The sequence below is a fragment of the Atta cephalotes genome (genome assembly GCF_000143395.1).
Source record: "Atta cephalotes unplaced genomic scaffold scaffold00007, whole genome shotgun sequence".
In the NCBI taxonomy this organism is placed as follows: domain Eukaryota; kingdom Metazoa; phylum Arthropoda; class Insecta; order Hymenoptera; family Formicidae; genus Atta; species Atta cephalotes.
The window spans coordinates 5,609,609-5,626,538 of record NW_012130071.1 but is presented as its reverse complement, the minus strand read 5'-3'; the positions used below and the strand labels follow the sequence as shown (position 1 = coordinate 5,626,538).

General features: G+C 31.3%; 1 protein-coding gene across 1 annotated transcript in view; it reads right to left on the bottom strand.

The window, feature by feature from the left end:
• The window catches only part of LOC105626951 (metalloproteinase inhibitor 3), a 14,029-nt gene extending 6,619 nt beyond the window's left edge, over nucleotides 1-7,410 (bottom strand). The window contains exon 1 of the mRNA XM_012208242.1: nucleotides 7,256-7,410. Within this exon, the coding sequence (XP_012063632.1) occupies nucleotides 7,256-7,369 (114 nt within the window). The 5' untranslated portion in view covers nucleotides 7,370-7,410. The remainder of the gene's footprint in view (nucleotides 1-7,255) is intronic.
• Nucleotides 7,411-16,930: the final 9,520 nt, after the last annotated feature.

Sequence of the window (16,930 nt, the reverse complement as noted above, 5' to 3'; positions counted from 1 at the left end):
CATAATTTTCTCTGTCTTCCTCCTGTCAGTTGCAAAGGTTTTAAATCTCCAGTTACAGATATGCGAGCAAACCACAGCAATTAATCTTAAACTTTGAAAAAAGAATATAAGAGAATCTCATTAAAAACGACAACCAAGGTGCTTTTATTGTATATAAATTACTCAAGTAAAGCATAAATTTATTTTTTTAACCATTTCTTAATGAACAAGTTAATATACATACAGGAATATTCTTGTTTAATTTTTTTTTAATAGACAATGATGTGGCCTCTCAAGCAAAGCATTTCAATAAAAAAGATAACCTCACAACTATTTTTCTACTTGCTGATTCAGTCTTATTCTAAATTAATATTTCACAATTGTATCGAATATACGTAAGTATGTCTAGGCTCAGCACCTTGTGGCACGAGAAGCATTTTGTACTTTGAACATTCCCTCAGCAGAAATTTGTAATCCAATATGTTCATCCGCCGTAAGCAATAACACATACGCAACGTAAATACTTCGCGAAAATCACGAATTGCAAGTCACTTCTTTCATATCACATTTCCCGTATTATTAAATTATCGTGTGAGACATTAAGAAAAAAGAAGAAAAATAAAAAATTGATTGCATTGGAAAACGTTACATAAATAAATGTAATAAAATCTAGATAAAATAAATGAAATAAAAACAATTTACTGTTAATATCATAATTAATATATAAAAGTTTTAAAAAATATACATAAAGTACAATCTCTAATAATAAAATTACTAACGCAAAAATCTGTTTGTCCAAATGAAATTCATATGAAATAAATGTATATAACAAAATCGGTTCAATTAACATTCTCTTTTATTCTCTTCTCTAGGGTAACTGTCCCAATTACTGTGCCTGTCCCTATTAGTGTGCTTTTGTATTTCGATAAGTCATAAAGAAAACTAGCACAAATAAATAAAAAAAAAATAATTTTTTTTATTAAGTTAAACTATTAATGCATACGATATCCCGAAGATAATATTTTATTTTTTGAGTATTAAAGTATTTTAAATATTTTTCGAAAGATGCGAGGAATTTATGTGAATCCAGTAATACGTACCGCAAGATTTTAAGCTTGTTACTATGTTTATAGTGTGTCTTGTATAAGCTCTGTATAAGCTTGTGCTGTATTGGAGTTGAGAACGTTATGTTATGAGTACTTTGAAATAAATAATTGAAATAATGATTTATGTAATATTAACATAAACAATTAGCTTAAATTTATTACCTGTTTTATAATAAGTAACTATATGTTAAAATGAATTATGTGGATAGGCACACAAATTGGGGGCATACTAATAGGGCCATCGCCGCTTAGAAGACTCACTAATAGGGACAAAACATGTTTTCTATTTATGTCAAAAACATTATAAAGTATTAACATTTTTTATATTAAAGAAATATTACAAGAAAAAGAAATAATTGAAAAACCGATATTGATTGCAAGCAGATAAAATTAAAGCTACAATATTAAATAATTAATTCAATAATAAGCAAATTGCCTAAAAGGCACATTAATAGGGACAGTTACCCTATTCATTTGTCTTATTACAAAAATACGACATAAATATACGATAATAAAGTAAGTGGGTTCTCTTGTGCGTTACAGAATTATTTATTATCGTGCAATATAAAATTATATTCACTAAATTCTCATAACCGAATAAAACATATTTCTTATTCCTTTCATTGACAATAATATGTATCTCACAGTAATCTTTCGCGCGGTTCTCCGGGTTCTCTTGATAAACATTATACATCATGAGTTATTAAAATAAAATTACAACCTTCGCCTGCTTCGTTTTAGTGATGATTTATACATGTTTCGACAGAAATCATAAACACGCTAGTAACGACGTCATATTATTAATACGATGAAATATTTATGATCTGATGATATTCGAAGCGATTCTTTATTATTAAGAAATCATGGATAGCCTTAATATTTGATCGCGCAATAAAACCATCTGACGCACGCCTGATTTTTATTACTTGTCCAAATCGTGAGAACGCCCATCGTCCCGACCTGAGTGGTACGTAAAACGCCATCCAGACGCCTTTCAGCATCATTCTCTCGTTCGCGCATATAAATTCCCACACGGTTCGTCAAGATTTATGGATAATTTTGAACTGGGTTCGTCCAGTCAACCGTCAAGCGTAGAATTTCGTTGTTGAATGGACTGTCGAAGGAATTCAGGGGGACACGTTTGCGGAATTAAACATACGGATAAAAATATTTCCCCTTTACGGTAGCCAAGTGTCTAGGGCTTCGGTGTCGTGAGTGAACAATGATAGTACTTCTCTTAATCCCTGCTCCCTTGCGTTTCGAGGCGCCGTCCACGGTCACGGCGAATGCTTGGCCTGCCATTGTCAAATGCTCCGTGAAGCGGTTCCGTCCTGTCGACTGGTAATCCCATCAAATGGGAAAGAACGGCGTCCTTCACCCGAGAGTTACGAGTCCCATTGTCGACGCGTGGGCGGACACCCCGATTAAATTCGCTTGCTTTGTAAACTCAAATTACTATACCGTGATGTGGTTTGCATTTACAAGATACACTTTGCGTCAAGGGACCTTCCTTTCTCATGCAATCTTCAGTCTTGATTCACGAAAAATATTTGGTAATAGTAATTATTATAATTACAAGGGGATTCTTGCAGAAATAGATTAATCATAACACGGAGAGAATTTTTTTTAATTTACCTTAAAAATATGGTAATTATGATACAATACAATATTTAAAAAATTTTTCAAACTTATTTTATATTTTATTATAGTTTTATTAATGAATGAGAGAAATTTACATAAAATTCTTCGAAATACAATATTGTCCCACTATTTTTAGGATAAATTCTAAGAAAAAATTTTCCTTCGTAATTCGTACTGTATGTTCGTATTACACACTTACATAAATTACAAATAACAGTAAAAATAGTTAAAAATAGTTAAAAATAGTTAAAAATAGTTAAAAATAGTTTTGTGATTCCAAGAATAAATAAATATAAGTAAAATGCTTATGTGAGCTTCCGCGGTTGTTTCCGCGATAAGATATAATTTGCAAAATATACTTATCAATAAAGTAAGCTAACTTCGTTGATATATTTCAATTTAACTGTTCGCGAATTATTAATCTTATCGCTTTATAAATTATTTACTAACTGCGGAGACTCATACAAACATTTTCTTATATTTGTTAAATCTTGCAAATAGAGCAAGGTTTAACAAACTAATTTGTAAAGTAAAGTAATGTATACAGTACTGTAGTCAATGTATGCACATACCAATTTGATAAGTAAATATATTCACAAGTAATGAAATATACTTTTATCAATAGAAGCATACATTTTTATATCTGATTTAAAAAAAGGAAAACAGCAAAACTAAAACAGCAAAAAATGCAGCAATTTAGATACATTTTTGCTAACTTTCAAATAAAAGATCTTTCCAAAATGTTTCTAAACTATAAAATAAAATTTTAATTACAATTCCGACTGTAATATGGACTGTGATATAGGTATCTTTTCTAAATCATTTATGGAGGCAATTTATAAGCAATTAAAATTAAAAGATTATGTAGAATGTGCAATTCTAATAAAGTTTTAATAAATTCATTTATATTCAAGTGGACTGTACTTTTTTGAAAATTTCATTCAAGACTTAATTTGTAGAATATAATGAAAAAAGATGTTAAGAACATGCAAAAAATGATCTAATGAATACAAGTGTTCTAAATGTAGAAATATCTATTTTCTATTATTCCAAATTAAATTAAATTGTATCCAATATGAACTACCTTCATGAGACACATGTACTTGATGAAAAGCGAGAGGACATTATTGGAAAAATATAAATATTTGATATATTCTTTAAATATCGACGCTTTTGCGAAGCAGGTTTGTTGGAGCAATCTCATGTTTTACTTAACACTATTCTGCGACGTATTGGCAATCACGTACTATATACTTTATTCGATGAACCTTTTTCGTCCCGGACGCATTTACATACTCATTAATCTCCGCGCTCTTGTATCGTATTAACGTATCCCTCTATACGCGCTACGTACGCGCTGCGGTTAAATCTTCTTTCTCAATGAATTAGTGATCGACCACGTCAATCGACCCGACATCGATATTCCTTTCGGCGCTTTTCGTCGCTGATGCCGGTTTGTGATCACCGGCAAGAGCATGCGTATTTATTTATATGCATGGAAATCGGTTTGACCAACTTTCGAATTTTCAGGGGCGTATATCGCAGTCAGTTCGATGGATCAGCCGAAATAAACCGGTTATTCGAATGATCAAGCGTATCTCATGTCGAACTTGCGGAAAAGATTATAGATGAGTACAATAATAAAGTTTCATGGCCATGTCTAATAATCAATTACAGATAAGATAAAACGTTTAGTTTGGAATGTTACTGCGAAATTACTTCGCCAGAAGGAAAATAAGAATATTGGGATTAATTAATATAATTTGCTGTGTACAGGATTGAAAATATAAGATTATGTTAATAAAAAGTTATTTAAATAATAATATACCTATAATATTAAGTCATAAACACAATTATATTCTCTAAATCTTTTAGAGTGAATCTCACTCTTAAGAATTGAAAATGATTGAGCTGTCCTTTAGAATGAGGTCCCATTCCAAAGAATTTAGAGAGTAAAAATTTGACAATATAATAATAATAGCAATAATAAAAATATTTTAGTGTATAATATAAAGAGCCAAACTATTTTACTGTTTTTAATAATAATAACTAATAATAAGTAAATTTTAACTAATATAATAATTATCAAAATAAAACAGGATTTATAAACGCTGCTGTTCTATTATGTTGTTATATTGATGCTCTCGATCATATTGAATTATTCATGCGTGGGACTAGCGCTGAAGCGCAGCTTCTGTATCGTGACATCTATAGCTAGCAGAGATTCATGAAGCACAGTAATTCCACCATGCACCTAACGAGAGCACGCGAATCATGGCAATTATGCTGTCGGTAATTATCATCTTGCAGACTAAATACCGGACAGAGGCTCTCAAGTGCAATCTATGTCGCGGTATCACAATTAGCGTAAGCCATCGCTGCATAACGAATCGAAGTTGCACGTGGCCCGAACGGTTCTTGAAGAACGATTTCTCCGAATATAGCATGATAAAGTATATATATATATATATCGCAAATCGTAAAACCATACATAGTGTGATAAAAATCTTTCTCGCAGTGGCCATTTCAGGGTTCTTTAAATATCTCTTTTCCAACAATCAAAAATTACGGAGATCTTTCAACGTATCGTCGTTTTTAGTCTTTAATAAAACTTAAAAAAATGGAAAAAGAATTGCTTTAGTTTCAAAAATATTTTGAATAAAACTGATATTAGAAACAAAGCTCGAGAATCATGTATGACGAAAAGGCGATAAATCGGCGACAATATATCTATAAATCGTATAGAATGTCCCGTATCACAGTGAGATATCATGTTTCTTGAATGAAACCACGAAAGATGCGAAACCGCACTAGGCAACATGCCATACTAGACTTGAGGTCATTGTGAAATTGTAACTATGACATCAGACGATAAGACATACATACAGATCTACAAATTGCGAGAGTCGTAGAGTCGTTATATAATAGAAACACACACGTGCCAATGGATACGTATCAGATAGGCAATAATATCGATTTCTAGATTTTATTGCTATCATGTTTGTTTATTTTATCGTCTACAATCATTTCAAATATTATAATTTATAATTAGCAATATAAAAATAAATATAAAAAGAATAATTGATTTTTGTATATCTTTATACCTTGCAATATATATAATATTCTACTTAATTATGTACAAAAGAGAACGTGATATATCGTCAAATAAAACTTGCAATTACAAGTATTAATCACTTGCAACAATTTGAAACGCTCGATGCTTTCATTAACACGATAATAAGTTCGGATTATTACGAATAACAATTATACCAATTATACCAATTTTCAACAAAATATTGAAATATTTCAATAATAAGATAATAATATCGTCGTGTCTTTTTTATGAAAATCGATAAGTTTCTTCGTTATAAATGTAAGTGAAAATTTAAATTACATATGAATTGGTATTTGAGGAATGTGCTCACGTTTAACATGTCTGGCAAATTTATATATATATAATATAAGATATCGACGCCAATGTAGTAGGCAGACACGTACTAATTATATATTCGATCAATCAGATGCATCGAATACATATGCGATCGATGATGCATGATCTGATTAAATTATAGTTACTTATATTCAGAAAATTAATTAGAGTGAGAATTTATTAAAATACATCTGTGCAAAACGAGAATCTGTTTTCCCTTAAATAGACAGCATCAGAAAAAATGCATACACGTTTGAAAATTGAATTTAATTGATATGTACGCGTTGGGAATTTTCATTCAGAATTTTTCTAGAGATACGTGAAAAAAATATATTAATTGATTGCTTATAAAGGCTTGTCGAATATTTAAAAAATATTGTTCAGTACTTTAAATCGTCTTCATTGTATAAATTGATGGTGTACAAAGTAGAGGAAAAGTATATTTTACTTCTTAATAGGTCATCATACATCTCGGCTCATCACGGTAATGTCACGCAAGTTGAGTGCAACCCAATACATTCGCTAGTTTACAGTCCATTATGGCTAGGAATTAATCCATTAAGACGGTTACGTGCGGTATTAATTAACATCACTTTCGCACGGATTAACATCTTTCTCGATAACGATCAATCCAAAATTAAAACGAAAGCACTCTTATGTGAGATTCTTCAGATATTTCAATAGTATGCTTTAGATATTTCAATAGATCGATAAATAATTAAATAGAGAGAGATGAGAGAGAGAGAGAGAGAGAGAGAGAGAGAGAGAGAGAGAATTCGTAATTTAAATACAATCACAATGAACATAGTAATTTATTTTATTAACTAACTAAAAATGTAATTAACTTCAAAAAGGTACGCAAAAGATACGCAACAGTCGTGAATAATATAGAAAATTGCAAATTATACTGTGCACACACTCAACAAGTAGCTATGCAATTCAATTTCGCAAAACACCGTTTAAAAAGCACTAATCAGATATTCCGGTACAGACACACAAAGTAACATTTAAGAGAACTAAGAGAACTCTTCTCTCCGAGGTCTACTTACGGCGACAGAGAAATACGTATATTTTGTATGTCATTTAACAAGACACTAACCTCGGGAATGGTCAGAGGGAACACTAACAGAGGAAAAACGTGACTGAAACTCTCGCGACGCAGCAGGTGGAAGTTCCTAAGACGCGCGTCAAAGCAAGACTGCCCCAGTTCCATCGTATTACCGCTATTATATTCCGCGGCCGCGGCCAGCGTACGTACACACGCGTGCACACGTGAACAGAGCCTCATGAGCTCATATGCCATTTGCGTGCGGCGTGATGCGTTGGTGCACGCATATACGGCGCACTCGCGATTCCCGGTGCGGCGCGTGTATTCCGAAAAAGGAACAGGAAGGCCGGGACCGGAGCGGAGCGGATCGCGAACGTAAGACGCATCGAATCTCGATTAATCATGGCTTTTGGACACGTTACGTCATGTATCCCGTTATTACGCTCGAACCGAACGAATGAACCGAAAGCTATGACGAACGTCATCATTCTTTTCTTTTCTCTACGAAAAGTCAGTTCATCGATATACAAATCGACCTTAAGCGTGACAGAAACACGATATTACGAGAATAAATTGTATATTTGAATAATTGATTTCGTGCGTCTTTCGATGGGCGATAATTGATGATACTTGTAATCATTTTAAAATGTCACGCGATTCAATTACATTGAAACGATGTATGTGATAAAACACTCGGTCTCCTTGGAAATATTAATAAGTCGATGTATATTCGTTCATAAAAAATCGATAAGGAAATGCAAATAGACGTAACAAAACTAATGATCGTATATACGGTGATGAATTCGATTGTCGTATAGAGCAATCCGGATGAAAGACATCAGATAAGCAAGCGATTACTTTGCATTTCACAGATCGAAGCGGGTCAGTTAATGCCTGACGATCAGTCAACAATCACGTTATAAGGAAGATAGGTGAAAGTGTGTATATATAAATACATATATATGTGTATATGTGTGTGTGTGTGTGTGTGTGTGTGTGTGTGTGTGTGTATGTGTGTGTGTTGCGTACGGAGGTAAAAATAAAAAAATAGGTTTATTACGAAGATAGATGATATCTTATCTAGCTAAAGAAAGTATAATTTCTCTGAAAAATAGATACATTTTTGAGAATAAATCTAACGGAAATAATGTATATCTGCTAGCTTACAATTTCTCCAGTTCTTCACAGTTGCATGTAATTTATACTTATATTCTGTAATTTACATTTATATTCATTGTAATTTACATTTATATTCTGTTTCGTTCATTTGTGATTTTCCTTAATAATAAATAAAATATTTTTTTCAATACATAATGTGTATTCATAAATATATATTTAGATATGTAATAAAATTTTGTATTTAGATTTAATGCATAACAAACGTTTGAATTAATTTTAAGTAAAATTTGTTTGAGAATTTAAATTTAATTGCTAATTTAGAAGTTAATATTTGAAATATTACAAAATACGTATATAAAAAAAAACAAACACAGAATTCAATGGAGAATTAAAGAAGAGAAAAAAAGAAGGAGATATACGATTACTAAATTATAAAATTTAATGTGTTCCATCTATCTTAATACACTAAGTAATTTATTAATGAAATATCAATAACGACTACTGTACTTCCTTTGAAATGATATTTGCCTTTTTTTAAGATAAAAATGTAGAAAACAAGTCGCGAATGCAGAGACGTATGAGAGCCGCATGGAGAGCTCGATTAATCATAAATTTGGACATTGCGTCATGCAGCTCATCGTCATGCTCGGAAGCGCATCAGATAAACCCGCGGTTGGTTTGCATACGTTTGTGAATGTATGTGTATGTGTGTGTATGTAAAATTAAATTGGCAAGTCAACAAAAAACTCCATTATTAATAACATTTGCATGTATTACAACAGAATGTACATATATATGTATACCTATATATAAAATCTCAAAAAATGAAATTAGAAAAATTAGAAAATTTCATTTGGGTAAAAAATCATAATATAATTTTAATATCTTGAGAGAAGAACTTATGAATACAAATTAAATCTATCAGTCAGATAAAGCCATTTTTTTTCTTATTATATTAGACAAAATATGATAATTAATAATGCATATTAAATCAATATTGAATTAAAAAATATCAAGATACTGTGAGATGAATTATATTTCAGATTCGACGTTAGATATGTATTGATATGAAATTCGTATTGAAACACGTAACGAAATGTATATTCAAACAAGGAAATTGATGAAACGAGATTAAAGAGTAGATGGTCCGTTTATCTGAAAAAGTACTTCAATATTTACATTACGATATGAATCATCGTACTCTTATGCAAATACTGATAAATGTAATGCAAATCTTGCGCGATGATTTCATACTTGAATGTTCTTAAGATACCGTTCATATATCAATATAATATATATAAAGTGAAAGTGCAACGCGTATAAATTGACTTGAACTTAACATACATAACGTAGAAGAACTCAGAGAATTGTTTAACCTTAAACTTGCCATTCTACGAGTAGCTTTTATGATTGCTATTAATCTTTATATATTACTATTAAAATAAAAATACATTAACATTATCGGTCTCTTTAATCCTCTGTCTGCGAAATTTCATTGATTAATTTTTCGAAATATAAGAGTGAAATCCAGTTCTTCTTCCTAAAATATTCTGTTAAAAATAAATTATTTGGAAATGTAATGGAAATAATAAAATCAAAATGATAAAGCCGTTAGGAGTCGGCACGTTAAACAAAGCGAAATAAAATTTAATGTAATAAACATGTTGAAAAGTAACTTAATTTTTTCACATTTGTGAAAGTCTACTTTAAGAAACAGTGAAATAATAGAAGACAGAGGAAGTAAAAATATGATTGCAGACGAAACATCAACAATACATTCAAGGCACCCAAGGCACAAAACAGTAGTTGCAGGCATTATGTTAGACGTGGGCGGTCACGTCGTATCACCGGTTGATTTATTCTTAATGTCAACAAAATTTATTTTTATCGATTATACATCCATATCGCTTTCGCTCGTAACAACACATATCTAAGTATTCAGCTATCCGTTGCCTTCGCGGAAATGATCTTTGAATATTGAATGCTTACGGAGAAAATAGTGCCACGTAATAATATTCATACTGTTTTGATTTTTAAAGTATTATCAATACACCATTATGAAACAGGGAAAACGCTTCACGACGATCGTATCTTTACAGATATTGAAGTCGAAAACGTTACAAGCACACGATACATATCTCGAAATATTTCATTCCGTGTGAATCATTCTGTGCGTGCTGTGTGTAAAATCCGATAGAGAAACAGGAGACTTAATTGGATTACGATTGCAGTCGACTATGCTATTTTAATATCTAATTATTATTTGGACACCGAAGGATATTGTAGGATATTAATCACTCCCGTGCGTTTATATATGTTCCAGTGAAAGAACAATTAAGCGTGCGCACGTTCGTATTAAAAACTCCGAAATTGTAATTTTCACCATGCGAGATTACACGACCACAATTGCGAGTGTATTTTTTCCCGTATTTAAATTGTGGTCAGCCACCAAGAAGTTAGGCGCTGGGACTGCACCGGGTGTTCGGAGGAATTTACCGTCTCTATTCGTTCCGAGAATGTCGGCATTCTTGTAAAATGAATCTGAAGCGTGTCGCGATTTGATAAGACGACAGAATCGACGTGATGTGTCTTCAAAGAGATGCTAATCATGAAACTGTCAGTCAATACTTATAAAAGTGTTTAATTAATATTAATTTCAAAATTAATAAAAAGAAATTAAAAAGAAATTTTTTTAATTTAACTCTATATATATAAAAGAAATTTTTTAAATTTAACTATATATAAAAAATAACAATCAGTTTATTAATATTAAATTCCGCTATCGAATAAGCCAGTATCATTTCGATGCGTGTTGTGATACACAGAAAACTCTCACCAATATCCAACTTGAAGCACCGAAATAGACGGTCAGATATTTTTTCACCGGCATCGGGAAAAATAAAAATAAAACTACTCGAAACAACAGCCAAGTCTCGAGTCACGATGTATTAGAGGATCTATTTATATCAGCAAGAAAGGAAAATAGAGCAGCGATCTGTCCCATTGGTATCTCTGATGGAATGTGATGGGATGTGACAACACATCCGACAATCGTATTATTATGTGTATATACATATCATACATATAATATCTATATTTTAAGAGCTTGATAGATTAAATGATCAAGTCAATATTATTGATTTAATAATAACATATATACATGTTATTTAAATCTCGTTTTAATTTTTTAACATAAGATGCAAGCATTGTAGATAACGTAAAATTTATTATAAAATCAATTTAAAGAAAATGCGAATCACGACATTTGCGGGAAAGAAAATTTTGTTTTTAGTATGGTTGTCCAAAAAGTGATTTGCAGTGCAAAGTAACTGCGAAGAACTCCCAAATGCTTTCCACTATGTACATTCGGGTACTGTTGAAGCCGTGATGGGACATAAATCACAATGTCACCGCAGGTTAATCAATGGCGGCTTCTAAAACGGGCACAGATCCCACCCACTGGCAATCCATAAATCGCGCGGATCAGTATCATGCATCACATTTAATAATTGTACAGCCTTGCTTCCCGGAAATCGCATTTAATCGCATTTAACTGACAATGAAGAGGGCAACGAGATTCAATGATGATACGTTTTAACGTGTAATTGATATTGATATGCCGATTTCCATATCGAGATAAACTTTCATCAAGCGTTTTTAAAACAAAGCTATCAACCACCCACTAAGAATTCACGAATCCGTGGAAATACGGATGAAATCATTCTTACACGACGTGCTGTGCATTCTATGCTGCGACTTCTAAGTACGAATAGGAGTGGGCGATGGAAAGCAATCCGAAACACCATTGACGCACGTATACTATTTGCGTGACTGATTTCACCAAGGAAACCTAAACACAATAATTTCGAAAGTAAGTTGGTAAGTTCGTACAGCTCTTAAATCTCACAATCAACTTTTGTTAGCAACGCTTGTTAGTATTACTTAATTTTTAATTCGACATGAACTGCTACCTTAAAGAATATACGGTAAAGAACGATTCTGCAAAAGTGTCTAAATATTTAGCTGTAAGATTCAGATCTGAAAATAATTTTGTTGATGCATCAACAAAATTAATTATGTACACCGAAAAAAGAATTTACTATTTTAATACAAATAAATATTTTTTAAATATTTCTAAGTAAATATTTACTGAATATTAACATATATTTATTTGATACAAAAACCATTAATTTAACTATCATTTATCATTATTCTTCATTGAATAAATATTTATTTACTGTAAGTAAATGTTCAGAAAAATATTTATTAAAATATAGTAAATTTTTTTCAAAATATTTTGATAGTCCAACAAAGTTATTAAAAACTAGGAAACAAAAGTTGAGATTTTTAATAACAAAAAAGTGAAACAAAATTGAAATAAAATTGAAATAAAATTGAAAAATGAAAAACATTAAAAGCTAAAATATTTAAAACTGAATGAGTTAAAAATTGATAAAATTTTTAATTTCAATCATTCGGTTTTAAATTTTCAGCATTCAGATATCAGTTTTTAATCTTCGTTAATTAAATTTTCAACTCATGTCTGTCAACATCAAATCTCCACTTTCGATTTCCAACTTTCAATTATCTATTTCCAACTGAATACTGGTCGTATCATGTGCTTCCCATTACGCACAGTAAAAGTCTTCATAGCGAACACGCACCGCAAAGAAGGAGGAAGAAAAAACAAGATATCGCACGATTAGCGAATGGCTCCAATTAGCAAAACGCTTTCCCATCTTAGAAATTTTCTTCTTCTCTGAAACGACGACATTGCGAAAGCGTTTATGTGAGTTTATCGCGATTCTCGTTTCTCAGTGAATGAGATTGTTATTCGCTGAGTCATACGTAGTAGAGCCACGCATTAGTTAGGTCACGAAAGAACGCGACAGACGTTGTCGTCGGCTTTAAAGAACCGCCGGCGCGATATCATTTGACACGCACCGCAAAAAGACCCTCTAAAATCGCGAGAAACGCGCGAAGGTCTTCCGCGTATTCGAAATTATTATTCAAAACGATAAGCTTATCTTATATACGTTTTTACAAAATTAAGACTTAAATCTTCTCGAGTACACTCTTAAATAAAAAATTATTTTCCTTATCTAAAAATCCATTACTGTATGAAGTAATATACTCTTATAAATAACTCATTATTTATCTGAATTACGAAAAAATATAATTATAATTTCAATCTGTAATAAGATAATATCGCATTGAATGATGTACCTATTTATTTGAAAATTCCAACATTTTTATATTATTCTAATTTAAATCAAATCGTAATATATTCTATAATACAGGTATATAAATATGAAAGATGTTTTCCAAAATCTTTTTAATTGTGTAATTTGTTCTGGTTAGATATGGATCTTAATATGATAGTAATTATTCGTTTTGCATAACACATTGTTTGGTGGATTATTACGCAATCATGTTCTGTAACTTCTGTATCACAAACTATACTGTCAGAAATGTTCTTAAATTTCATTAACTTTTAAATTACATAATTTGAACTTAATTTCATGACATTACATTATAATTTAATATATTTATAATTAAAAAATATATTTGTGTACATGTACATAAAATTTAATGTATTTTTCATGAAAATTTATGAAATTTAACGTATTTTTCATAAAATTTTATTGAAAGTACATTAAAATCATAAATTTAATGTACGCGTTCATTACATTTAAGTAACTACTGTAACTTAATTTTTAGTTAAATCATTCATTTCGTTTGTCATTTACATGTAAAGGAAGCTCGTGATTACATTTCTAACAGTGGATAGCATACTCTCTTGTGATATCGAGCCTTAAATACGTGCTCAACTAACTCTAAAAACGAGACGCGCAATTATTGACGATGTATTCAACGCACGGTAAATGCAAATTTTTGCCATTAAGATAGTGACGTTCTTTCTCATTCGGGACAAGATGGACTTTTGCAAATATAAATTACACGTACGGTGCCTGCGAAAAGTTTACGACCACAAAGTAATTTTATTGTACCGCATAGTACAAGATAAAGAATCTGTATAAATAAATTTTTTTTATACAAGTACTTAATAATTTAGTACTTAAATTCATTATAACAAGAATTTTATTAACTTACAAAATAAACTAAAAAATAAATCGACAAAAATTATCATAAAATTATATACGTTGGCTAAAAACTTTTAGCAGCAATTTATCCATCTAATTGCTGTTTTTATCAACCTAACGATAAATATTTTTTTTCTCAATTATTGCTTCTATAATTATCTTTCTATTATATCGGTATATCTGTATCAATTCTACGCCAATTTGATAAATGACAAGCTTTCATCCAGCTATGTGCGATGTATATGTATAATTGCTTCGATAAATAAGAAGATTGTAGCAGAATACATTCGCGAGACATCGCTGCCACGTAATACAACATTGCCTTTCGGCGAATCTGCCAAGTAATATGAGAGAATGCCAATTAAATTTTGGCTGGGTGATAACGTGCTCTGTACGCGTAATTCACAGAAGGATGATTCCTCGCATATAAGGCGGAATAGTGCGATGCAGAAATGCAACAAGGAAGAGTGCGGCATCAGAATCGGGATTACAACCACCGCGGAAAGTGCATGACTAGACTGGCTGTGTATTCGGTGACGTAACGAGAGAAACTGCGGAGACCACACCCTGGCAATGCCGCCACGTGGTATTTCGTAAGCTACAGACTTTTCGGCAAGGCCGCCACGCGCATTACGGTGCATCCTTTCAGTGTTCAAGTTTTCGAGACATGTATCACGCAATATATTGTACGGCGGTATTACAATGAAATTCCTCCATGTATCTCATCGTAAATAAAAAATTCCATTACAATTTTTAATTTTTACAAGACAACATTTAATGTTCGTATTAATTGTAGAAAAACGTATATATTTTTAATTACATTAACTCTTCAGTGCCACACTATACGTAAACAATACACCGGATGATGTAAAAATATCACACAAAAATTAACATATTGTGATAGAAACAAAGATCAAATTAAATGAGCTATCAAATATGAGATATTAAATGTAACGTTTATCGAAAAAAATTAGAAATTAGAATCAATAATATAAATGCGTTATAAAAAAAAAGGATTAAATAAACTAATTAACATCTCCAAAAAATATTTAATTTGGCCTGCTTTTATTATTTGTTATTATTAACTCTCGGGCTCGATTTTTATTAACTTTATTTAAATACTTTTTCAATCGAAACGTCATTAAGAAATAACGATAACAAATAAATGTATGTATCTTTATTAATAAAAAAAAATTAGCATATAAAGTTAGCACATAAAGTTAACAAAAGTTAGCGTATAAAGAAAAACACACAGCCGAGTATGTCATACCCACAGTGGTATTAAAGAGCTATAAGAAATATCATAAATTTTTTCAAATTTTAGCTATACAAAGCTATGTACAGGCTAGAGACTACATTCGAAAATATTATAAAATATATTTGAAATTCCTCCTAAGCTAGCTTTCAATTTTAGATGATGTCTTTAATAACCTAGATAACTATATCCAAAAATATACGGCTTATTTTCTAACAGACCGCTACATATAATCCTCGGAACATATATTGTCATTGCTAAATTTTACAAGGATTGAGTTAATTCCAGACCAATGCTCACACCAATTCACCTGTATGGACACAAACTCAATTTGTAGTTGCGCAAAGTTGTAACGAGATTGTACTTATATACATAGGGATAGAATTAGATTGAGCTCCATGTAGGATTTAGCTGCATTAAGGCCCGTTAACTATTTAATGAGGCACTATTTAATGAGGCACTCAGTTACAGGAGAAGATATTTCATTACTTTCGCAGCTTTCGATAATGCTCGACACCCGCTAGATATTTATTAACATTTTGCGCGACCGCGAGCATCGGTAGAGATTCATCTTTATACGTACACACGAAGCTGTCCGCACCTCCGGGAATATTATAACGGTACTACAGATAACAGATGTTCTTCATAATTCGCAATTGTAAAAGAATTACACATGTCAAAGTGACGGATAATAATTCGCGAGCTTAATTTATTAACAAATTGTTCTCGCGGCATCTCGCGCAAAAGCGGATGTTCATATATTTAATGAAAATAACACAAGCTTCTGTATTTTTCCGTTGAGTTTTTAATATCGGCGCGATTTAATTTGACATTTTATGATGCTCGTGTTAAGAGCCACTTAACACATAGTAAACATTTTCAAGATTTCCTCAGATTACGACACGACTACTTAGGACTAAGTTTACGAAAACTATCGGGATTCCAGCATATTTTATCGTTTTGTATGTCAATGGAATTCGCCTTTTTATTACTTTTTCATATTTACTCGTATAAGTGAGAAGACGTAATAAGTTATTTAGCGAATAGAACCTGTTTAGGTGATTTAGTAACTTGAATGGGCTAATTGTCATCTGTTACATGCTCACTTTATAGACTGCAATATTCGCAATATGTTATTAAATAGAGTATTCATCGTATTATTACTAATTATATTTTTACTTTTTATATCGTTATTATTATTAATAATTATTATTAATAAAATCTAGAGAGAGAGAGAGAGAGAGAGAG